The sequence below is a fragment of the Crotalus tigris genome, unplaced genomic scaffold (assembly GCF_016545835.1).
Source record: "Crotalus tigris isolate CLP2741 ecotype Arizona unplaced genomic scaffold, ASM1654583v1 scf7180000019200.1136910, whole genome shotgun sequence".
Lineage (NCBI taxonomy): Eukaryota > Metazoa > Chordata > Lepidosauria > Squamata > Viperidae > Crotalus > Crotalus tigris.
This window is the reverse complement of record NW_024097429.1, coordinates 891,474-917,946: the sequence shown is the minus strand read 5'-3', so window position 1 is coordinate 917,946 and position 26,473 is coordinate 891,474. Positions and strand designations below refer to the sequence as shown.

Here is a 26,473-nt window from a genome sequence, read left to right as displayed (position 1 = left end):
TTTTTTTTTAATCAAGTGAAACTGATAAACATGAGATGGTATTGTACACTCTGAGTTTGTTATTAATGGTACACCACTATATGCCCCAGATAAGAAAGTGTCTAGTTCAGTCAATGGGCTGGTGAACGTATGCAAAGAATTCTCCTCCAAAGAAAACCATTGCTATTGATTTCTGGCCAGGGTGGGAGGAGTGAACAAACCAGGGAATCTACCAAGTAGAAGCCATGGTAAACAGCCTAAAAAGAACATCAGGCCATCCCTGGGGCCAAAGTGGAAAGCAGAACTTGAAGTGTGAATAAGCTGGCTTCTTTTCCAGCTAAGCTAGTTCATACACACATAGAAATGTGCATATGTGGCCGCTAGTGGGGAAACCATCTGATGGCACATAACCAATTAATACACTGGAGTTAGGGAATTTAAGGAATTAGGGAGCTTATTAAAGCTGTACTAAGAAGCCCAAACAGGCTTACATGAGATGCAAAAGGCATCTGTTCTCTAGAATAGGAAAATTTGTAAAAAAAAGATCCATGCTTAATTTCTTTCATTTTTTTGCATGTTTTTAAGATTAAGGATTCAGCCCTGCCACTACCTATGAATCATATCACATATCTCTGGAATGTGAACTTTTAAAATCGTATTCAGGGTTAATCGAAATATTTGAAATATTTTTGGTAGAAATCAGTGACGTTCCTTCCTCAAATTATCATTTCAAATCTAGTATTATAAAACCTAAAGATTATTTCCCACGTTGATTTTTTTTAATGATATCCATCTTCGGGCTTTTCTCATTATTTTAAGTGACTGTCAAAGATGGGATCCCAGAATGCTTCTTGTACAAAACCAAGAGGAAACGTTGTGTAATGAAACTGTTTCATCATTTTTGTGTAACGGTTTTGCCCGTACGCTGCGTTTTCACAAGCCTTCCTTTTAAACTCGGTAAAAGTAATAAAAAAAAAAACCACACAAAACCCAACACTTTCGGCTCTCCACTGAACACACGAGACGACCCACGAGGTCTGTACGGTATGTACGGGATGATAAAGTTTTATCTGCCTAGAAAGGAAATTAGTCAAAAACTCGGAAGTGATTATTTCTTTCTTCTGGGCATCGAACTTTCTACTTCCCCTTTTTGAGGAGAGGAAATGGAGTAACAGGCGTTCTCGCGAGAGCTACTTCGTTTCTCAGTCCAGGGGTTTGTTGTAAGCGGTGAAGTGGTGTTTGTGAAGGGAAGGTAAGTTAAGATCGGGAACGCAAGGACGCGACCGGTGGGTTTGCAGGTTGGGACATTGGGCAGGTTGCGCGATTAGGAAGGGGAAGGATTGAGAGAGGGCTCGTGCCAGACTGGCCGCTGACTGGCGTCCCCGCAACAGCTCAGCCGCCACGTGCAGTTTGAGGGGGGTGTGATGGGCTGATAGGAAAACCTTCCCTTCTCCAGCCCCAGGTAGCTTCGGAATTGAACCCAGGATCTGGGCTCAGGAGAACTTGGAGAGGGTGGGTGCGGCAAGAGGATCTCTGGGAGAAACATTTTTATGCCTTATTATAATATTCCTCAACTGTGGCCATGTTAAAATGGTTGAAGTCCGCGTATCTTAAAATGGCCAAGTTGAGAAACACTGCTTTACAGTTCAAAAATTCAAACCTCCCATCTATTTTCTTTTCCCAAAATATGAGAAATGAGCCTAGAAATTGGGAAGAACTGTTTCTGCCTGCTTTGCCCTTGAGCTAAGAAAGAAAAGTCCTAACTAATAACCCAAATGTGGCACTTAGGTTGACTTTACTTATCAGAAGGGTGCAAAAGGTGATCACATCATTCACACCACACCATCATAAATATGACTCAGTTGCCAAATGTTGAATTTTGATCATATGACCATGGGAATGCTGCAACAGTCATAAGTGTGAAAAACAGTCATAAGTCACTTTCAGTGCTGCTGTAACTTTGAACGGTCACTGTTGTAAGTCACCTCTTGCTGCTTATAAATATTTTGCAATGGAGTGCATATTTGAAATTTTATGGATAAATTTTGAATGGTTCTTTAAAAAATACTGCTATTCACATAATGACATACGCTGTGGCGTATGTGAAAATTTCAAAAAAATTCTGATTTACCAGAATGCAAACTTGCCATTTTAAAAAAGCAAAAATAAAAATGGGGCATTTTCTATAAGTACACTGGTGTCCAATATCTCTTCCCCAGCAGCAGTATCTGCATCTGAATCGTGATATTTTGTGACATTTGGTTCTATAACTTAATTCCTTCCTTTAATTTTTAATAGAGAGCTGAAACCAGTCCTATAATTGCTTTTACATTTTGTTTTGACACTTGGTATTTATGGAATTATTGGATCCCCATCTCTTGTTTGAAATTGAAGCACATTTCTTCCCACCTTAAGAATTTTAGAATGTGACAGATTTACATCATTCTCCATTTACCAGGGTCTGACCTTCGTCCACTAGGTGACAGTGTCTGTATCTTTTGAGAATCACGTGTGCAACAAGAAATGGAATATATGAAAGAGTATACTCCTCTTCACCAGGGGAACATGTGAGTAGCATGACTTAAAAAGTCAAACTAAACATGCAGAATATATGAAGTCCTAGGATTAAATAGGGAATTGCCTATCAGACTATCATTGCATATTGAAATATAAATTGTTAGATGACAAACTTGCTTATATGACAATTTTCTGTTAGATCAGGGTGTTATAATGATTTCAGACTGTTATGCAGTGCACTGCCTGGGTAGAATTGAATAGTAGACAATGCCAATCACATCAGTAGGCTAGACTGGAAAATTGAAAAAAAAGAAGTGACAAGTTATCTCTGTATTGGTGCCAAGAACATGGACATATCAATAAAGTAACTAGGTGTCAGTGTTGACTTAAAGAAGTCCTTAATTTTATTCTTTGATTTCGGGAGGAGGAGGGTACAGTCCAATGAGGTCTATCAAGTATCTGCATGAAGGATTTGGTTTACACCCTAAATATCCTCTCATTTCTTTGAATTGGGATTATATTCTCAAATGATTTTGAATATAAGCCATTTGGAAATTAAAATATTCTGGAAATGAGATTTAAACTGTAAGAGATGTGATCTTTGGAATACCATTATTTATACATAGATTTTTATGTTGCCTACTCAATTTTATTAACAGTGTAAAAGGCATTATTATTCCAGAATTATTCTTATTATTTGTACTAAAAACATGATAAAATTGTTTTTTTCAGTAAGAATGTTACTGATTGCTTGTGATTCAAATAATCTGGTTTGATTCACTGGTTCAGGTAGATTTTCTGTCTTGACTCAGAAATATGATTTGATGTGGGGCTTCAGTCAAACCACCCTCGTATTTGAATCTCTGAATCAAAATTGCATTGTATTGATATTAGTCTAGACTCTTAACACTAGAGAGCAAAATTATGTATTATTTTCTTTTTTTAATAAACAAATAATGTGTTTTATTTTAATGATAATTTTATGTATTATAGCTTATGTTGCCAGTGTGGCATTGCAATCCCACCAAACCCAGCCAACATGTGTGTAGCCTGTTTAAGAACTCAAGTGGATATCACTGAGGGGATTCCTAAGCAAGTCACTATTCATTTCTGCAAACAGTGTGAAAGGTACCACCTACTTTCTAGATTTTAAATTAACAACTATGTTTGGATGTTAAAATAGGGCAGTTTTCTAAATAAGGGTCCATGGTGCTCTCTGAGCTTGCTTGTTTTCTTGCAGATGTTTCATTACCCTAACTAGGAAACATTATCAGTGCTATACTGATGCACTGATGATGTTACCTAGTTAGGGTAATGAAACATCTGCAAGAAAACAAGCAAGCTCAGAGACGACCATAGACTCTCATTTCAACCCTGAGCTACAAATATTCTCCTTCAGTTTTCTAAATAACTTAGACTAGAATTGCAAACCTCTAATATGCTACTCAAACATTCCCACTTAGTTCCACTTGCCAGCAAGTACTCTTAACGAACCTGGAAAACCATAGGGTCTATTTAATGTTGTGTGCAAATGAATAATTATAGCTTATTTCCCCTTTGTTGTTGTTAATTGTGAAGTCGTGTCCGACCCATTGCGACCCCATGGACAACATTCTTCCAAGTCTTCCTGTCCTCTGCTATCTTCTGGAGTCCATTTAAGCTCACGCCTACTGCTTCAGTGACTCCATCCAGCCACCTCATTCTCTGTAGTCCCCTTCTTCTATTGCCCTCAATCTTTCCCAGCATCAAGTTCTTCTCCAGTAAGTCCTTCCTTCTCATTAGGTAGCCAAAGTACTTGAGTTTCAACTACAGGATCTGGCCTTCTAAAGAGCAGGCAGGGTTGATCTCCTCTAGGACTGACTAGTTTGAATGCCTTGCAGTCCAAGGGACTCGCAGGAGTCTTCTCCAGCACCATAGTTCAAAGGCCTCAATTCTTTTGCGCTCAGCCTTTCTTATGGTCCAACTTTCACATCCATACATTGCAACTGGAAAAAACATGGCCTTGGCCAGTGGTGGCGAACCTATGGCACGGGTGCCACAGGCGGCACTCAGAGCTCTCTCTGTGCGCATGCGTGCTGTCGCCCCAGTCCTAAGCCTTCAGCTGGGTTGTATAAAACCTTTTCGCTTTAGGCCTCCGCCGCCATATACAAAAAAAAAGGTTCAATCAATCAGTCAATTTCAACTTCTCGCAGGAAAAAAAAGATCTTGCAGAGTTGGAATTGATTGATTGAACTTTTTAGTCCCACCCAGTCTGCTGTTACCACCGCAGCCACGCCGACCCTATGGGCCACACCCACCCGGCATCCGACAATGCATAAGTGGGTTTTGGGTTGCAGTTTGGCAACTCAGTCTCTAAAAGGTTCGCCATCACTGGCCTTGACTATACACACTTTTGTTGGCAGGGTGATGTCTCTGCTTTTTAGTATGCTGTCTAGATTTGCCATAGCTTTCCTCCCCAGGAGCAAGCGTCTTTTAATTTCTTGGCTGCAGTCCCCATCTGAGGTGATCTTGGAGCCCAGGAAAATAAAATCTGTCACTACCTCTATTTCTTCCCCATCTATTTGCCAGGAATTGAGAGGGCCGGATGCCATGATTTTGGTTTTCTTAATGTTGAGTTTCAAGCCAACTTTTGCACTCTCCTCCTTCACCCGCATCAAGAGGCTCTTTAGCTCCTCTTCACTTTCTGCCATTAGAGTGGTATCATCTGCATATCTTAGGTTGTTGATATTTCTCCCGGCAATCTTAATTCCAACTTTTGATTCATCTAGCCTTGCCTTTCTCATGATGTGCTCTGCATCTAAATTAAATAGGCAGGGCGACAGAATATAGCCTTGCCGGACTCCTTTCACAATTTTGAACCAATCAGTGGTTCCGTGTCCAGTTCTCACTGTTGCTTCTTGACCCGCATATAGGTTTATCAAGAGACAAATAAGATGGTCTGGTACTCCCATCTCTTTAAGAACTTGCCACAATTTGTTGTGATCCACACAATCAAAGGCTTTAGCATAGTCAATGAAGCAGAAGTAGATGTTTTTCTGGAACTCCCTAGCTTTCTCTATGATCCAGCGTAAGTTAGCAATTTGATCTCTAGTTCCTCTGCCTCTTCGAAATCTTGCCTGTACTTCTGGTAGTTCTCGATCTGCATACTTCTGGAGTCTAGCTTGTAGGATTTTAAGCATAACTTTACTAGCATGTGAAATGAGTACAATGGTGCGATAGTTTGAACATTCTTTGGCATCGCCTTTCTTTGGAATTGGAATGTAAACTGACCTTTTCCAATCCTGTGGCCACTGTTGAGTTTTCCAAATTTGCTGACAAATTGAGTGTAGCACTTTTACTGCATTGTCTTTTAAGATTTTGAATAAATCTTGCTTCTGATTAAATGTAGATTTAAAATTTACTGTTAGGGTAAAACATATTTGATCTAATTAAGAGACTAAAACTCATGTTCTGGTAGAAATTTTCATTCAGAAACAGAAAAAACCAGGGATAGCAACAATAGTGTGTGTTGCTAAGGGACTGTAAAGAAAGGAAGACATTGGAAATATTGAAAGAGGAGCAAATTGGCTGGTTGGAATGATAACCGTGCTTGAAGCCAACTTTGTCAGCAGCGGAAAAAAGAAACGGGCTAGTAAATAGGAGAGCAAATTGATTTATCAGACATGCAGAAGAGGAAAGACCCTTGCCAATAATACTCTTACAGATTTTGTTTCAGCCAAAACCTGAAACAACCAATGTATTTTGGGTTTCACTTCTGCTGAATCATAACATACCTGGCACAGTTTGACAGTATTTCTGAAACACAGTACAGGTTGTCTTCACTGAACAACCACAATTGAGACCTGTGATTCCATTGCTAAGCAAAACATCACATGACTGCAATAGGCTTATAACTTCATTTTCATTGAAAGCATCACAGATTATTTCTGCTGTAGAAGATACATTTCCAAGAATGAACAAACACCCCACCCCCACCCTAGAAAGGACCACCCTATGTTTTATACAACTAGCTTTAATTTATGTCTAGAATTTTTGTGTTTTGATATTTGCATTTCTCAATTGCCTAACTTTGCCTTGCTTGTTGAAGCCAAGTAGAAATATGGTATGAGGAGAAGGAGGAAGAGGAGGAGTCACCTTGAAGTGAGATGGGCAGCAAACAAGTCAAATAAATAAAATCATTACTCTCATTATAACCTTATTCATCCAGAGTGAATTAAGCTCTTTGAATTTAAATACTAAAATGTATGTAAATGGGGTATATTACTGATAGAAAAGCATGTTGATTGTATCATCGGTCGGATTTAGATTCAAATAATGTAGTTAAAAAATAAAATAAACTTTTGGAATTCAGTGGAACTTTTTAAGATTGCAGTATGTTATGTTTTATTACCATCAAAATTAATAAAATTAGTCATTGCTACATGTTAAAAGTCCTGCTGACCCTAAACATACTATATTTTTATGTTTAATAAAAAAATATCATGCATCTGTTATCATCAAAACTGACTGCTGGGGTTAGGGAGGGAAGTTGCCTTAAAAATAAATGATTTGGTTGATTTTTTTTCCCCTTTGATATTTCAGATATCTTCAACCACCAGCAGCTTGGCTACAGTGTGCTTTGGAATCAAGAGAACTTCTTTCATTATGCCTTAAAAAAATTAAAACTTCTCTTAGTAAGGTTAGTCGTGCATATGTTTATTTTTGTATGAATTTTTCTTATGTTGGATACTGCTATCACTCTTGAATTAAAATTCAAATTTCAGTACCCAGCATCTCTCTGCCTTTTCCCACCTTGCTACTTCCAAATCCCAGAATTCCTAGTTGCTGTGTACCTGTACACTTGAAAACAAATGATTTGAGTTAGGTGAATATAACAGGCATGAGTTTATTTTCAAATGTACAGAAACCACAGGTACTTTGACACATGGTAACATTAGTTAAAAGCTAAAACTGTTGAATCAATACATTTCTGTCTTTGTTATGTTTTGCCTTTTTGAACATTCATATGATAATTATACTGTTTCCTCTTAACAGGTTCGGTTGATTGATGCAGGATTTGTATGGACTGAACCACACTCCAAAAGACTTAAAGTAAAGCTGACTATACAAAAAGAGGCAAGTAAACTTAAAATATTTTTACAGAATGACAGAATTAGTGAAGAAATACAAGTATGCCTTATCAGAAACCCAAGTTATGTTAGCTAGGTGAATGTGAGGGTTTTCTTGTTCATGACTTGTTGAGTTTCTAATAAAGATACACATCTACTAAATGTATTTTTTGGAATGGTATATTCCATAAGCTTTGTGGTTGGATGTTATAAAGCTGCCTCCAAAAGGCTGGCCTTAAACATAACTCAGAAGTACAATTTGAATCTCAATACAGCAATTTGGCTGCTGAATGTGGGAGTAAGCTTAATGTGATGGATATGTTGAAGTTGCTGCACTGAATACTGATGACTTCCAAGCCCAATTCCAGATACTGTTTTTGACTTTTAAAGTCATACATGGTTTGGAATGCATATACTTGCAGGATTGTCTCTCCTAACCAGAACTGGCATACTCTGTGCATTGATTCTCAGGAGGCTTGTCAGGATATCCATTTCATATCAGTTTAAGTATGTAGGAACGTTGTCATTTTTAATTGAAGAAACACTACTGGGAGGTAAAATGAATATCCATCTTTTCTGTGATTCACAAAGCTTTGAAAGCCAGATTGCTCCGTTGAGTTTTTTTTTATGTAGATGGTGGACATAGGTTGTAGTTACAGTTTTGCAAAGTATTTTGAAATTGGGCAGTATACAAAAGTTATTCTAAACAAATAAATTACAAAATATCTCATTTCCCCAGAAGCATGTATAGATTTGGGATATATGCAGATCAATAAAACATTAAGGGATTCTTTTTTGTAGTAGGTCCATAATATAAGCATCTCTGGATGCCTCCACTATTCACAATTCTATTTCAAAGCACAATCTTAAATTTAAACAGATTAATTATTCTCACTTTGCATATACGTCACTAAAGGTAGTAACTTTTATCATAGATTGTTTAATTTTGTACTCATTTATTTGTTTAATTAAAATGTTAATATAACTGCCATCTTCTAACCAATTCTAGGTAGCTCCCAATCAAAAGCTAAGAAAATATAATATAATATACTATAATATACATATATACATACATATATACATATACATATATATACATATATATATACATATATACATACATACATACATACATACATATATATACATATATATATATATATTAATAAGAATAGTGAAAATAAAAATATGATTCCTGGGTGAATCCATAGTCAATTACCAATAAAACATGAACACCAGGATTATAATAAATTATAAAAGTTTAATACCATCACCGATCACCAAGCTTTCGTCAGATACTTCTGACATCGTCAGGGTTAATGCTAGTCTGTGGGAGAGTGCCTTTATAGGTGAGCCGTCCTTTGCACACGGCTCCTAGATCTTGTCGTAGGTCCTAATTGATTTAACTGCTTTTTAATTACGGCTTCCATACTGATGACTCCTCTTTTCTTGCTTTTACTGCTTGTGGGTGTGTCATTATTCCCCTCTACCTCCCACTGCCTTGAATTAGGGAGGTTCTTTCCTCCCCTTTTTTGGTCATTCATATCTCTAAGTTGTTCCCTCTTCACACCTCCGTGTCTCCTACCTTCCTCCTTCTTCTGATCTTTACTTGCTCCCCAATTGTCATCCCTCATTCTATGGGGGAGCACTCTCAGCCTTTCTCCCCATCCCTTGCTTTCCATTTCCCTCTCTTTGGCTGCATAAACTCTGTTTCTGTCATTGCCATTCCGTCTGACATCTACTTGCTCTTTCACCCCATTATTAATGTTCTCGGACTCCACGTCAGACTGAATCCCTTGAATATCTCCTTCCTCCTCACACAAGCCCTTGTGTGCCCTCCTTTTTTGAATATGTATGCCTGGTTCCTTTATATCCCTCCCTCCATCAACACAGTGATCTTTTTTACAGCTTCTATCACATTCTACCCTTATTTGCATTTCCCCCCCATTCACACTGCTCTCGATCTCTATATCCTCTCGGGCATTCCGATTGGCGCTCTGTTGTTTCCGTTGATGGACTGTCGTCACAGGGCAAGCCGGTCCCATCCTCCTTCTTTCCTGATGCTGCTGGATCATCGCTGTTTTGGGTTTCGGGGGGTCGGGAATGATTGTTTGTTGGCTCATTGCCTCTTTCTCATCATGCAACCCGTTCTCTCACTGTCCGGGAGCGTGTACATGGTCCTGGAGCAGGGGGGGAGGAGTCCCTCAATCGTTGATTATTCTCCTGAATGTCCATGGGCCGTTGCTGTTGTTGTGGGGGGTGAAAATTCATCCCCTCCATAATTTCTTCCCTAGGGTTACGTGGTACTGTCGCAGGGTGTCTCCTTAGGGGTGGGTGGTCTTGCCTGCTCCATGCTCTTAAAGTTAGATGTGCCGGGCACAAATCGATGTGCCGGTTGACAGAGTCCCCGTCAGAGAGCCATGCCTCTTTTAGTAACCGGCCCTCTTTCTTGTTGTCACCGGACAGGATGCATACATTGTCAAAGTCAAAGCAATGTCCAGAATCCGCCATGTGTGCCCATACTTGGGAGTTCTATTCCCCCCTTTTTACCACTAATCTATGCTCATGGACCCTAGTCTTCATTCTTTTTGAAGTCTCTCCAACATAATTAACGGGGCAATCTTTGCAGTTGATTTTATATATGATTGCCGATTTTTCAGTGTTGGGGAGCGGGTCTTTTGGGCGCATCACTTTGGATCTTAAAGTTTGATCAGGTCTGTGAGCCACCCTCACTTTATGCGGGGCTAACAACCTGGCTGTTGCTTCTGAAACATTGCTGATGTACGGGAGGGTGACACGGGTTATCTGTGACGGGAGTTCCTCCATATCTGAGCTCATCCGGGGTTTGGGTGGTATACTACAGCGTCTGATGAACCTGGTGGGGTAACCATTGCGTCTGCATATTTGGAAGAGATGGTTTCTTTCTTCCCTTTTAGCTTTGGCTGTGCTGCAATGGGAGTCTATTCGTCTAAATAGCGTTCTTATGCAGCTAACTTTGTGGGTCATAGGATGGTTACTAGCATAATGCAGAATTCTATCTGTATGCGTAGGTTTTCGGTATACCCTCGTGCTCAGGGTCCCATCTGGCTGGCGGTGGACCATTACATCCAAGAACGCCAGTCTCCCCTGGTTCTCCTCCTCCGTGAACTGAATGTCAGGGTATACCGAGTTGAGTATGCCCACAAAGTTAGCTTTATGCTCCCTTTTGATGACCACGAATGTGTCGTCAATGTAGCAGGCCCAGAATTTAGGTTGGTATTGGGCCATCGCTACGTGCTCTAGCTGTTGCAGCACAGCCTCCGCTATGACGCTAGAGATTGGGGACCCCGTGGGTGTTCCTTTGACCTGTTCATACGTGGTACCTTGAAATGTAAAAAAGGTTTTTAAGCACACCTCTAAAAGGTCCACTAGATCGTTAATTCAGAGGGAGTCTTGTAGTTGTTGCCCCAGGCCCTTCTGGTTCAAGCGGTCCTTTATTACCGTGACCGTGAGATCCTGTGGGATAGAAGTGAAGAGCGACACGACGTCAAACGACACCATTAGCTAATCATCCTCTATCCTTAGGGTCCTAATCATATCTAAGAACTCTCCTGCTGACCTTATAGTGGTAGTGCTATCGCTGATACGGTTACTCAGCCACCTGGCCAGACCCGAAGTCGGGGTGTTCTTAAATGCCACAATAGGGCGGAGGGGGACACCGTCCTTATGGATCTTGGGTAGCCCGTAGAATCTGGCCATTGCCGAGTCCACGGGACGTACCCTTCTCAAGGTGTCATCCCCTATCCTCCCCCCACTTTTAAGGCCATTAAGAATCTTATTGACGCGATTTTTAAGCGCCGTCATGGGGTCCCTCTCTATTACCTTATACGCTGTAGTATCCTTAAGTAGTTCAAGTGCTTTGTTGGTATACTGCACCCTGTCCATCACGACCGTGGCCCTTCCTTTATCCGCGGGTAATACCACAATGGAGTTGTCTTTCTTTAGTTGTTCCATAGCCTCCATTTCATCTCTTGGTAGTACCTGATGGTTTTTGTGGTTCATCAACAGTCCCGTGACTTGTTGTCTGATAAAGTTCTTCCCCTCTTCCCCCACCTCAATACGGCCCATAGCAGGTTCTAATGCTGCTACAAAATCCAATGTATGGGCGTCCATGAGGTTACATCCTGCGTTCTGTTGTAATAGGGTAAGTTGTGAGGGGGTGAGTGCTTTTGTTGAGAGATTACATACCAGCCTCACGGGGGGGGTTTCTTTTTCCAGATTCTCAGAGGGCGTCCATCCTATGCTGGAGTGTCCCTTTCACATGCTGGTTTGCTCTTCTGGCAGTTGTCCGAATATGTTGCTCTAATGCCTGAAAATGGTGGTCCATCAATTCATTATGGCATCGTTCCCGATGTTCCTGAGTCCATGTCTTTAGACTATTGATCCGTCTATGTAGGTCATTGATAAGCGCTTGTATAGTGCGGCGCTGATATTGACGGACAACTTGCCGGCATTCCATGGAGTTGATAGCAGGTTTTCTCCTGAGTGACTTAGGGGGAAGGTCCTCCTTGAGGCAGGCATGTAAGAATGCCAGTTTGCAGTAATTAGTCGAAATGCGGTGCGCAAATCTCTCCCACTTCCTCGCCATGAGCAATACTGCTCTGTCGTGGTTATTAATAAGAATAGTGAAAATAAAAATACGATTCCTGGGTGAATCCATAGTCAATTACCAATAAAACGTGAACACCAGGAATATAATAAACTATAAAAGTTTAATACCATCACCGATCACCAAGCTTTCGTCAGATACTTCTGACATCGTCAGGGTTAATGCTAGTCTGTGGGAGAGTGCCTTTATAGGTGAGCCGTCCTTTGCACACGGCTCCTAGATCTTGTCGTAGGTCCTAATTGATTTAACTGCTTTTTAATTACGGCTTCCATACTGATGACTCCTCTTTTCTTGCTTTTACTGCTTGTGGGTGTGTCATTATTCCCCTCTACCTCCCACTGTCTTGAATTAGGGAGGTTCTTTCCTCCCCTTTTTTGGTCATTCGTATCTCTAAGTTGTTCCCTCTTCACACCTCCGTGTCTCCTACCTTCCTCCTTCTTCTGATCTTTACTTGCTCCCCAATTGTCATCCCTCATTCTATGGGGGCGCACTCTCAGCCTTTCTCCCCATCCCTTGCTTTCCATTTCCCTCTCTTTGGCTGCATAAACTCCGTTTCTGTCATTGCCATTCCGTCTGACATCTACTTGCTCTTTCACCCCATTATCAATGTTCTCGGACTCCACGTCAGACTGAATCCCTTGAATATCTCCTTCCTCCTCATACAAGCCCTTGTGTGCCCTCCTTTTTTGAATATGTATGCCTGGTTCCTTTATATCCCTCCCTCCATCAACACAGTGATCTTTTTTACAGCTTCTATCACATTCTACCCTTATTTGCATTTCCCCCCCATTCACACTGCTCTCGATCTCTATATCCTCTCGGGCATTCCGATTGGCGCTCTGTTGTTTCCGTTGATGGACTGTCGTCACAGGGCAAGCCGGTCCCATCCTCCTTCTTTCCTGATGCTGCTGGATCATCGCTGTTTTGGGTTTCGGGGGGTCGGGAATGATTGTTTGTTGGCTAATTGCCTCTTTCTCATCATGCAACCGTTCTCTCACTGTCCGGGAGCGTGTGCATGGTCCTGGAGCAGGGGGGGAGGAGTCCCTCAATCGTTGATTATTCTCCTGAATGTCCATGGGCCGTTGCTGTTGTTGTGGGGGGGGAATTCATCCCCTCCATAACTTCTTCCCTAGGGTTATGTGGTACTGTCGCAGGGTGTCTCCTTAGGGGTGGGTGGTCTTGCCTGTTCCATGCTCTTAAAGTTAGATGTGCCGGGCACAAATCGATGTGCCGGTTGACAGAGTCCCCGTCAGAGAGCCATGCCTCTTTTAGTAACCGGCCCTCTTTCGTGTTGTCACCGGACAGGATGCATACATTGTCAAAGTCAAAGCAATGTCCAGAATCCGCCATGTGCGCCCATACTTGGGAGTGCTGTTCCCCCCTTTTTACCGCTAATTTATGCTCATGGACCCTAGTCTTAATATATATATTAAACCAGATTAAAACCAAGTTGGTGCCATGTCAACTTTCTAATGTGCATTTATCCAATCTTGTCTCAGGGTTTGGGGGAAAAAACAGATCTTCAAAGTTTTACAGAAGGCATGAGGGTAGAGACTTGCCAAAGTTCAGGGGACAGAGGGACAGGAACTGAGATGGAAAAGACACACTTTTTAGTTCCCATGAATTGACAATATTTAGGGGAGGGACTAGGAGCATACCCACTCATAGTATTGTCATCTAATCCAATCCCTACTTAGTGCAGGCCCCATTATAGTATCTCTTAACATATTACCAACTATCCTTTGAAGAATTTCAGCAAAACAAAACTCATCATTGTGTTATGTTGAATCAATAAATTCTAATGTCCAGACTGAAAATATTTCCTTGTAGATTTAATCCATTGTTTTTAGTCTTGTCCTCTATGAAAATAGAGAATTAATCCACTCTTTCTTCTGTATGACACCCCTTATCATATTTGAAGATTGTTTAACATTTGAAGATATTTTCCATCAGTTTTTCTTCCGTGGGGTAAATGTATCTTTAACCATTTGTTGTGGTATGTAATTTCTAGATATTTCATCATTTATCTGTGCTTTATGAAAGTCTTCTTCTAGTAGAAGAAAAAATGACAACCATAAACTACATGTCTCATAAGTTTTGAAGAAGGAAAAAATTCAGGGAGAGATTTACTTATTCAATGAGTTTGTAAAACCACCTAATTGCCAGTTCACTCAAGGTGGCAAATCTTTCTTGTTCTTACTTAGGTAATGAATGGTGCAATTCTTCAGCAAGTCTTTGTAGTAGAATATATTGTTCAGTCTCAAATGTGTGAAGATTGCCATCGAGTTGAAGCTAAGGACTTCTGGAAAGCAGTGGTTCAAGTTAGGCAAAAGGTATGTATATGTGCATGTGTATTGCTAATAGTGAATGCTGAAGACATAATTCATCTGCTAGGATTTCATCTGATATGTAGAAATGTGATTGCTCTTTCTTACCTACATACACCCAAACACAAATATTCTTGCAACTCTGCGAATCTTTCAACCAAATGGTGGAATATGAGTGCTATAAATAAACAAATTGATTCCAGGTTTCTGTAGGAAACATATTTATTTTGGGCTATATATTTATATCTGTCTACATACTTTATATGGGCTACAGAATTTGGATTTCAAGTGAAATGATAATAATCTTAATCCCTTTATAGGAATATAAACACCACTTATGTATAAATCGTATTTTGTTTGTAGACACTACATAAAAAGACATTCTATTATTTGGAGCAATTAATTTTAAAGCACAGGCTTCACCAGAACACTCTTCGGATCAAAGAGATTCATGGTAAGTTATATGCTTTTACATTCTTTATGTAAAGCTCTTGGTGCCTTTGAGTGATCAGAGTCTCAATACTTTTAGCATGAGTTACTGGCAGTCAAGAATAAGATGCTTGTTTTTTAAAGAAACTGGGTCACAAAGGAAGCCGTTGAGGATTATTATTTGTTAGATAAATAAATACATTTACATTGCTGCCTAAATATTTTAGGGTAGAATTAAAATTTTCCTAACATGTTTATATAAAGAAGTCAACCTACGTTAGTCTATGAAAATATTAAAACACTTTTTAGGCTTTCATGAAAATCCAGGAAAATAAGATCTCTTATAAATAAGCAACAGGTCTTCATTTCAATTTCATTTACATACGTACAGATGGTCTGGATTTCTATTATGCTTCCAAACAGCATGCTCAGAAAATGGTGGACTTCCTTCAGTGTACTGTACCTTGTAGGTAAGTCTTTGTTCTTTAAATCATCCATCGCATAGCTATTTAAGGCATTGTAGACACATTAAAAAAAATTAGACCCCAGGTTGTCAAACTTTTGGAAGAAAAAAGGTCCATGCACTTAGTTTATTTTCTGATGTATTCCAGATCATCATTAACAACCCATAGCAGACATACTCAATTTCAATTACAGTCTTGTGTGCCTGATACTATATTTGAAGATTTACGTATTCCAACAATGAGAATAGAATAGGATGAAGTACCAGATCTGGCAATCTCCTAAAAAAGAACAGTGAAATGTAATTGGAAGAAGGCTTCTCCTTTCAAGATAAGACATTGAGAGAGTCACCTTATCAGTGAAATGCGCAAAATGTAAATTCAAGAAATAAATAAGGTTATACATTCATATCATGGAAGCAAAATCCAATACATGTTCTTACATTACATCTTTGAAGCTTTTCTGCTGTCTTTTGGAAAGAGGGAAAGCTTAAGCTCCAAAAAAATACTGTTAGAATGAGATCCTTGCAATTTTACTTTTTAATGTATATTCAACATTTGGAATTATTCAAGTATTAACCATTGTGGAGATGATAGTTTATATCTTTGGAGAATGTTGATTTTTTAAATGTCCTCTTTCAATTTTCACTTTTACAAACTAGAAGTGTTTCAAGGAATACAGCCAAGATTTAGATTTGTAATTGTGAATGTGCCTTCTTTGCTACTTATTTTACAGGGTGATGAGGGAGGGATTTTTAATGTGAAATCTAATTCATCCATAACTCTAATTCAAAATACGATTTGTTGTATGCTTATGAGGACCTGCTCATTATGGCTAGGCTTTGTTTATAAGCCAGGCCACTGTGACATGTTTAGCAAACCATGTTGTTGTTGTTGTTTTAAAAAAAAAGAATTATACCATAGCTTTATTTGCTTTGATTTGAGTTTGTCATTTTTTAATTACAGAATTAAATCATCACAGCGTTTGATTTCTCATGACATTCACAGCAATACGTATAATTACAAAAGCACTTTCTCTGTTGAGATTGTTCCAGTATGCAAGGTATTTTCTGTCTTTGTGGATTAGACACTAAGAAACTTCACATCCTTTTTGCCTGGAGTGGAATGATCTTTAGAGATTGTATTTTTTCTTGCACATTTATTTATTACATTTATATGCCACCTAATTCCTTGTCAAGGGATTTTGGGTGGCTTTGAGCAATGTTGAGCAGCAAATATTGGATGCACTTTGAGAGAAAAAGAACCGAGCTGTCCAATAGATTCTGAATATGGGGTCCCTGTAAAAGCATTAATAAATTACTTGCATTTGTCAGAGGTGGATAATCTGTGGCTCTTTCGAGATTGCCTTTTAAATTCAATCAGACAACATTAATTTGGAGTCAGATGATGGGAGTTGTGCTGTAACAACATCAGATAATTATTTTCATTCCTGGTTTACATCTTAATGTCAGTACAGTGTTTGGTATGAAATCTCATAAGTAAGTGCAGTTGAATTCAATTGAATGTACTTCCAAATGTGTAGTCTTGACCAGTAGCAACTACAGTATATAAATTTTTTAAATTTTATATATAGTGTATGTACTTATTTGATCAACTTAGCAGGTAGTAATTAATAAGTTAATCTAAACAAATCTATTTTAATACTATTTAAATCTCAATTTAGCATTAATAAGCTGTTATTAATTAATTCTTTACCTTACCTCATTAATTCTTTAATACCTAGAAACACATCAGTGTAGTTTTCTGATGTCCAGATGTCTTTCAGGACTGCAATATTTTATTAAAATAGTTTAAGATATAAAATTGAAATAAATACCATTTTTGGGTTGTTTTTTTCCTTCAATTGCAGGACAATGTTGTGTGTTTGTCACCAAAACTGGCTCAAAGCCTTGGTAATATGAGCCAGATTTGCATTTGTATCCGAGTAACCAGTGCCATTCACATTATTGATCCAAGTACTCTTCAAAGTAAGTTTGTTGATATTTTTTCTATAAACTGTAAACTTATAATACAATAATAAGCACTTGGCATGAATTTTAATTTAAATACAGTCCTAAAGCCTTTTTAAAAAAACTGAAGCTACAGTTGAAAATACATCTTTGATATGAATATATTGTTTTCATGATTGGGTATACAAGGAAGCTAAATAAATTTTAAAAAAAGAAAATACAAAAATTTGAAAACATGTTTTTCAAAAGTTTAAAAATGTAAATTGATAATAAAATAATTTAATAAATGAAAACCTGCTAACTGGATGCCACCTTACAACTGTTTTAAAGCAGGCCTCCTGATCGTAGTTGTGGTGTCATTCAAGATTCTTCACGAGTGTTTTCCCCTTGAAATCAAAGCAGCTAAATGACCCAAAATCCAGAAAGGCAAATCTTGAAATGAACTCATCCCGTCAGGTTTTGGTATTATATACAAATCCACTTAGTCATCTACAACTGAGCTGTGAATGATCAATATGGACCTGGTATTTCCCCTTAGCAACTAGAGGCCTAGGTTGCCAATTTGAATTTCTCAGACATTAGAACTTAACTAGAAGAAATGCTTCCTTGTGATTCCTTCCTAAACTGTCCATTCTATTTCCCCAATCACAACCTACAAACTGCTTCACCAGCATCAGGTTACCAACCAGATAAGCATTTCTAACCAAGAATATCAGCAATTGATTCATAAGTACCTGTTTTTGTTCCTATTTTCTTCTTTTGTTCTTTCAGTTGCAGAAATAGATGGAAATAATTATTGGCGCCATCCTTTTAATAGCTTGTTTCATCCAAAGCAGTTAGAAGAATTTATTGTAATGGATATCAGTAGGACCTATGAACAGAAGCAAGGTGCTGGGGCAGGCATGAAATCCAATAAGGTAAACATATTTGCTTGGTTCTCTGCTAGAAACTTAAGCGAATCTTGCTTGCTGATTAACTTTGTTTCACTTTGCAGAATATTGTATAAATGTATGATAGTTCCAGTGAAGTCCTTGTTTTCTTCAGAATGATTTAAATATTATTTATTCTTATAATTTATAAGCTAAAAATAATCATGTAAAACCACAATAAGTGTTAATTATACATATATTAAAAACATAAAAAAAAACAAGAAAACAATAAATATTAATACGTAGTATACTTTGTTTGGATAAAATTTAGCAGTTGGACTAACTGCTAAAGATTATAATTTCATCCACAGAATTATGCTCAGGATTGTCCCTATAAGTTTTTTTGCTTTTTAAAGGCTTGATCCAAAATTTATCATGCTGTACTTAGGGTAAACCCTTTAAAATGAACAGCATTTTGCAATTAATCAGGAATAACCTCCCTCTTGGATTGCAGATGATTGGATCTTTGAATAAGTTTGGATTTTATAATTTAGGGTTGTGATTAGAACACTTTTATTTAGGAAAAGAACTTATACCACAGTCTTTTGAATTTATGAAAAGATACACACACACACTTTCTTTAGAAGTATATGAAAACACTTTAGATTCAATAATGTCATGACAATAAATGTGATACAAGTTAGTCTTAGAAAAAGATATGTTGTAAATTACTATATTTGTTTTTGTCTAAAATAAGCAAGTTTTCACTGAAGAAACATTCTGGATTAAAGTACAGGTATTCCTTGCTTAATTACCACAATTAGGACCAGTATCAGTTGTTCAACAAAGCAGTCGTTAAGTGATACATCACATGAGTGCTTCACTCAACAACTATAATCCTGGCAATTCCCCTTACAGTTATTAAATTATATGGGTCATTAAGTGGAGAGACAAGCACAAGTACGGGATTGCCTCAAGGGTTTGGAGAAGCAGGCCCCTCCAATAAAGGGCTGAATGCTAGGAAACCCCCACAACAAAGCAAACAGCTACCCTGCAGAAAGGTTCAAACAGCCAGGAGGTTGCAAGGGCACTCCACAGTACAAAGAGTTACCCACCCACCCAAAAGAAGGGCAGAAGGCCTGGGAAGCCAAAGGCCATAAAAAAAATGAATGCTAAATACTCCAGCACCTAAAATGCCCCTTTTTGCCCTGGAGCAGTAGAGTTGCCTTTGTGCTGAAATAAAGGAAAAAGCATTTGCCCTCTCTGCAAAGAGAGCATAGCTCTCCCATATCTGCACAGAGAACCTTCAGTTCCAATAGGAAACGTTTTGGCTTAGCTACCTATGGGTTAAAACCACAAAGCAGATTCCTTTGGGAGATCAGCTTCAGCTAGATTTCATATGGGTTAATCTTCCAAGCAGATCCTAGGAGAAATCAGTTTCGACTTGGCTTACTAACAGTTGCATCAAACAGAGCTTTACTTTGGGATGTACAAGTTAATCATATATGCATTATTATTATTTTATTACTTTAGGTTGCAATTCAGTAACAAGCTAAATGAGACCCATGATTCAGTATTTCTAATATATAATTTGTTATATTATTTGAAAAGCCACATGTGAAAGTACACTAAATATATAGTACATTTCAGGTGTACAGAGTGATTACTAAATGGGTGGTGAATGTCAAACAATTGCTTGAAAATCCACATGTGAAAATACCAAATGTAGTTTAGAAAAATTGAATTATTTGGCTAGAAAGTAATTTGCAATTGTTTTGCTTCTGTTAATTAACTACTTTTCATATATGTACTCCTTTTATTTTGACATTTCTAAGCATTCCCTTGCGGAAGCCTGGGTTCAGAAAACATCAGAACTGAATACAGACCATCAGTATTTCTGTCGTACTCACTTGGGGCATCTTCTGAATCCTGGAGATCTTGTATTGGGGTTTGTAATATTCTGCATCTTTCTCTGCACATACAGTTATATAGTTGATACACATGATAAAATTACCAGTAAATGGGAGAGGGAATAGTTGAAAACGAAGTTATTTGGTAGCAAAATTATAGAAGGATTCCAGTCAGTTTTTCCCATCTTACCTGATTGGGTGCTCATTGGTAAAAGTGCTTTATCTTTGCAGTTTTTTAACAGATTCCTTATGCTAATTGATGTTTGGACCTGTATTAAAATATGTCTCCTTTTGGATATTCCTGCAACTAGAAATTGCATTTGCTTCTAGAAAGAAAGCTTTATCGCAGGAGTGTCAAACTGCTGGCCGGTGGGCCAGTTGCATCATGTGGAGGCTGCGCCCACCCCAGTTACAGCAGTGTGAAAAAAGTCTTGGTAAATTTCTTGGATCAAAGCACATTGGGATTCAGTACTTTTATATGCTTTAGAAAACTGACAGATACAGATTCTATCAAGTCTTTCCCCTTGTTAATATTCTGGTTATTTGCATAATGACACATTTTGAAATTTTCATAAAAGTATTCAATGGTAATTAATCCTTTTATAAATTTTCTCCATTCTACTCTGTAGTATTGTTTTGGAAATAATACTTTCGTTCAAATTTATAGAACAATGTATGATTAATATACATTTTTCATATTTTTGTTTTCTAGCTTTGATTTGGTTAACTGTAATCTGAATGATGAATTTGCAAATAAGATGAATCCCCATAGTGTTCCTGATGTGGTATGGTTTTGATATATTTTTTCTTTAAACAAGTCATTTCTTAAAATTAAGAACATTCATAGATTATAGCATATGGTTCTGTTTTCAAATTTAACAGTTTTTGTTTTGCTTTCTTATTTAATTAATTGATTTCTTCTATTTATATAGCCACTTATCTTACAATAGTGTCTCTACATGATTCACATTTAAAAACAATACATTAAAATCCAATACAAATAGCATATTAACATCCAAATGTTTTGTTGGATTACAGTCCACAGAATCCCATATAGGCTAGGAATTCTAAAATTTATTTTATAAGTAGATCTTAATACGTACCTAGAATTTTGACTTGTCTTTATTTTCTATATGTATATTTTGGTAACATAAGAAATTAATTTTGTTTCATGTTATATTATCATAGATACAGAAATTATATTTGTCTTTCTTGTATGCCCCAGTTCTCTAATAATCACTACGTCCATTTTTATTTCTGCATATCTTAAACACGATCACCCTGTCTCCCAGAAGTGACTGAATTTTACATGTTTAATGAAAAAAATCACATTAAAATTAAATTTAATTTACAATTAAAATTAGGCCAATACTTTCTCTTTCAAGTATATCCTTGCTATATAAGAGAGAGTACATAACCTAAAAATCTTAGATTCAGGCATCTTCAATAGTTGTTTTCAAATGGTAACTTTGAAAGTTCCCACTTCTAGTTTATTTGTAAAATGTTATTAACACACTCCATTGTCTCCTTGTTTATACTTTAGGTCATTTCTTTTTTCCAGGATCAAAATAAAAGTATAGAATAGCCTAGTTGTAGACATAGATTTAATAAGCTTCCTGTCATATCTACTCTTGATCAAAATATTGGTTCATAATCTGCACTAAATACGAAATAGCTGGATTATATAGAGAAGCTATAACATAATGAGTGACTTTTAATCTTATTCTTTGGAAACTGGTCTAGCAGGGTTTTTTATATGAAAAGTAAAAGTGCTCTCAATAAACAGTATATTGCCTTTGCACTGTAAAGAACCAAAATGTCAGTTCTAATAATAGTTTTAGTCAAACTATTTATAAATGTACTATTTAATAAAAGCATTGATTTCCAGGAGATCTCAATATTTTCCTATAGGCTGTATTGATCTAGGATTTGTTTTTTTTCCTGTTCCATTCATAGGTTTTGATTAAAAAAAGTTATGATCGCACCAAGCGTCAACGTCGCAGAAATTGGAAACTGAAAGAATTACAAAGAGACCGAGATAACATGGATACCGATGATGAAAGGTTATGAATTCTTTTAACCTCCTTTTTTTATGTTATGTTCTTATTCTTCTTTCTACCAGCTTAATCTACCTACTTGTACTCCCAGTTTAAGTTGCTTGCAGAAGATCTGTGTGAGAACTATCTACATGATATATACATTTATAAATTAAGCCTCACTAAATTTAAAGAATATAAAAATTGAAATTAATGTTTTTGAGCTACAATTACATAAAATGAGGAAAGCGAGGAATCTTAAGTTTTGCTCTGTTTTTTTCACTAAAGTTAGAGCAGAAGTTTAACAAAAACACAAATGCTAGGAAGATTATTCTGTGAACCTTTTGATTGAATTTGCATATTGGCCTAATCATAACTTAGGTTGCCTGGTTTTGGCTTAGCTTAGTATAAAATCACTGTTGAAGCAAATTGTGGCTTAGTGTAGTGTAAACTACCATGTATATAAGCCCAATTTAAGAGCTAATGGATGTAACTAAGTTAAAACACTGAAAATCACCAACATTGTATTTGGTTTTCCTGTACAATTTTTGAAACTGATTTTTTTCTGAACACCATATAGAATAGGTTCATATGGAACAGGAATCTAATATGTTTGTAACAGTTATAGCAGGGGTCCACAACCTGTGGACCGCAGCCCAGTAGTGGGCCATGGGCTGCTGGCCACAGGACAAACTGGACAGTGCACGCACGTATGCACGCACACAACCCCACTCATGCTAGTGCCACTGCCACGGGGTGCAAAAACAGGATGCCAGGCGGCGCAAAAACAGGATGCCATGCGGCGCAAAAACAGGCCGCCACCATGCCTCAGGGCACAAAAATGACACCGCCATGGGGCGCAAAAATGAGATACCGCCACACACCAGGGTGCGAAAATGGGACACTGCCATGCCTCAGCATGAAAACAGGACCCCACTGCGCCTCAGGGTGCGGAAACGGCACCGTGCCGCGCAAAAATGGGGCAGTGCTAGTGAGTATCACACAGGTATTAGCCCTGCCCATTTGTGTCGGGCATGTGCTCGCAGCCCCGTGTGCGTGTAAAATACTTCCCCCTCCCTTTCCCTCCGGTCCACCAACCAAGAAAGGTTGGTGACCTCTGACATAGGACATAGGACATGCCTTTGAGCCAAATATTTGATTTTCTTCATGTTATTGCATGTGCATGTAAGTGATCTAAAATATGCATAGATGAAAATGAAAATAAAATATTTGACTTTATTTCCAATGTGATATTTTTACAGACAATACCAAGACTTCCTAGAAGATCTAGAAGAAGATGAAACAATTAGAAAAAATGTCAATATTTATAAAAGTAAGTTTCTCACCCAAAATTATTTCATTCTTCTTGAACGCTGCAACATTAGGAATATTACATCTATAGAACCTGTAATTCATGAGAGTTAGGGGTTATGTTTTACTTAAATTAGCTTTATTGCTAAGATATGCCTCTGTTCTAACTGCCAACATTTTTGTAACTATCTGAGGATTGAAGTAATTTGGCATAGTGATTAAAGGGGCTGTATTAGAAGCTGGAATACTGAGAGTTCTAGTCCGCCTTAGCCATGAAAATCAGCTGGGTGACTTTAGGTTTTCATTCAGCCCTAAGAAGAAGGAACTGGCAAACCATATCTGAAAATTTTGCCAAAAAAAATCCCTATATAGTCTTGTATCTGCAGTCACCAGACATTAAGATTAACTCAATGGATCATAACAGCAATAAGAATATGTTGGCTCATGGCTTTCTCTGGGCATGGCATCCACAGTGAGCAAATTACAAACGCATATCACTATGCACATACCCATTTCTAAGATTATGTCCTTTGTTTTATAATAGATTTGTCAACAGGGCTTTGGGAGAAATTACCATTGGTTAGTTGATTTTATGGGTGTCTGTTCTCTTCATAATTTAAAAAGTTATTTATATGATAGAAAATGCAAAGGTAGCACAGTATTTTTTTTTATCTTATGTATACCTCATAGAAATATGTTAAGTTACCAATCTTTAATATTGTAACATTCTATATCATGCAGAAAGACATGATTTTTGGTCCCGTAATATTTTTTTTGTAGATTATATGTTATGATTTTATATTGTAGATCCAGTGGTACCAGTGGAAAGTGACATAGATGATGATAGTATTCCCCAAATCAGTCTCACTGAAATGCTTGAAGACCTTCAGATATCTGAAGATGCAACAGGGGCAGAAGGTGCCAATATGCTAATAGGATAAGTTAGGAGGTCTTGCTAATTGAATTTGGTTCTTCCTTGAAAAATAGTCACTAAGAAATCTATTACAGGCATTCTTGACATGAAAAATAAATAAGATTGCTAAGATTTGCAAGAGGTTAAAAAACAAATGTTCCTGAAAGGTATAGTTTATAATGATTTATAAAAAAAGGAAAAATAATAATTAAGTTTTTAAAAAATTATGTATCAACATATTGCAGTAAGTTTTAATGAGATTTACTTTAGTATGCTTTATGACTTTTAAATGTCAAAATATATGAGTCACAAGATTATCAAGCAGATGATGCAAAGACACAGATTATAATTATAGTACAATTTATTTAATTCATATCATTTGCATTATGACATCATGCTCCATAAAATGTCATTTCTCCTCTCCCCAGCTATTGTAATTAATAAACTATATTTTATGGTTTAGGACTGTATGTGAATTCAGCCAATTTTAATTAATAAACCATGTTTAGGGTTAAGGTGATAGTGTGATACATGAACCCCACAGTTAAGCATACCAAGTACTTTAGAACTATATTTGTGTCCTTCAATTCTTTCAGAGTCATGGTGGTTGAAATCCAAATAGGTAGAGAAGGGTCAGGCTGGCATAAACTCTGTTAACTTCTCCAACAGGACATGATTCTTCAGCCTTCTCATATGTTCATGAGGTAAAAAGGAACATCAGTATTACAGGTCTGAAAAACTCCTTCTTTGTAATTTTTTCTTCATTTGAGGAACATACTCTCATTTGTGAAATTAGAAGTTGATATAAACCATATAAAAACATTTCTTAAAAATATGCTGCATTTCTTAAAAATATGCTGTATTAAGCTGACAACATTTTATGGTATAAAAATGCTAATTACTTTTGTATCGGCTTTCTTGATGTGGCATTATCTGTTCCAGGTGATCTTTAAAGAACAAGGCAGTCTTTTTTTTCTTATTTCCCTAAGTTGATTATACATACCCAGGCACACCTTTTAGAATGCTAATTAATAATTACAGATACTACTTAATTATGCAGTGAGATTTCACAACTACTTGTCTATGATATATGACACCTGTATTTGTGAAAGCAGAATAGGGAAATCTAGGTTTTTTTGTCCTTGCCATATCAATTATTTTACAGATGTGGCATAGCTTGGGGAAACTAGCATAAGAAGTCTACGCAAATAATTTTTTTTCTGCTGCATTTCATGATCTCTCCCTTGAGTTGAGGCAGTACCGAATAACTTTTTAATGATTAAAAAAATGAACAATTCCATTAAATAAGGACAACCACCATAAAATGATTTCATACAAGATTGGTATAAAATGCATCATTACAGAGTAATTAAAGAGAAATGGTATCATTGCTGAACCGGTTTTTGTAGTAAAAATGCATTTCTTAATCCATATAATAATATTTGGAGGTATATTATTTAAATCTTCATAAGCTTTCACTCTAAATATTACTTGTACAGCAAGTGTTACATCAAAGAAGCTTTAGCAGTTACACATATACACATACATACATATATATACATACATACATACATACAATATGAAGTAAAATAAGGTGATCACCAGGATAATATCATAAATATAAATGTTTAATCTACAAAACCAAGCTTTTGTCGGCCACACTACCAACATCGTCAGGGTATAAAATGCCTGATCCGGGAGTCCGTTTTTATGTGGCTGGCTGCCTCTGCACTTTGACCCTGGCTCGGGTCATAGGTCCGCCCATCAGCATCGGCTGTGTAGTTCTTAAAGGGGCCGTTTCTAAAGTTGTCCTCTCCAATTGCTGTTGGGTTTTTTTGTGCATGTGTGGGTGCCTGGAGATCCGCTGTTCATCCGCTCCCGGTCATCCCTCCCCACCACCTCATTCATCTTAGTTTCTCTCTATATTGCTGCGCTATTTAGCCTGTGTGATTCAAGCTCTGTTCCTATATTTGCCAGCCCTGTTGCTTTCCTTGC

The 26,473-nt window shown here is 37.4% G+C and overlaps 1 protein-coding gene across 2 annotated transcripts; it reads left to right on the top strand.

Annotated features, from left to right (window-relative positions):
- The first annotated feature begins 1,117 nt into the window (after window positions 1-1,117).
- Window positions 1,118-24,993, top strand: NMD3 (NMD3 ribosome export adaptor). 2 transcript variants are annotated; one of them, XM_039361087.1, is made up of 16 exons: window positions 1,118-1,231; window positions 2,459-2,546; window positions 3,490-3,624; window positions 7,078-7,174; window positions 7,531-7,611; window positions 14,457-14,585; window positions 14,943-15,033; window positions 15,400-15,478; window positions 16,436-16,532; window positions 17,340-17,457; window positions 18,211-18,356; window positions 20,144-20,256; window positions 20,931-21,003; window positions 22,175-22,281; window positions 23,517-23,587; window positions 24,373-24,993. In XM_039361087.1, exons 2-16 carry the CDS (start codon window positions 2,503-2,505, stop codon window positions 24,504-24,506), a joined length of 1,515 nt encoding a protein of 504 aa, XP_039217021.1. In that variant the 5' UTR covers window positions 1,118-1,231; window positions 2,459-2,502; the 3' UTR covers window positions 24,507-24,993. The 2 variants fall into 2 exon arrangements, with proteins under 2 accessions (XP_039217021.1, XP_039217022.1); XM_039361088.1 differs by having other exon boundaries at window positions 1,128-1,231; window positions 2,438-2,546.
- The last annotated feature ends 1,480 nt before the right edge of the window (window positions 24,994-26,473 follow it).

Coding starts and splice junctions, on each gene's coding strand:
- NMD3 (XM_039361087.1), top strand. CDS start 2,503: ATGGAATATATGAAAGAGTATACTCCTCTTCACCAGGGGAACAT. Junction 7,612..14,456: donor AGCTGACTATACAAAAAGAG/GCAAGTAAACTT, acceptor GTTCTTACTTAG/GTAATGAATGGTGCAATTCT. Junction 14,586..14,942: donor TGGTTCAAGTTAGGCAAAAG/GTATGTATATGT, acceptor TTTTGTTTGTAG/ACACTACATAAAAAGACATT.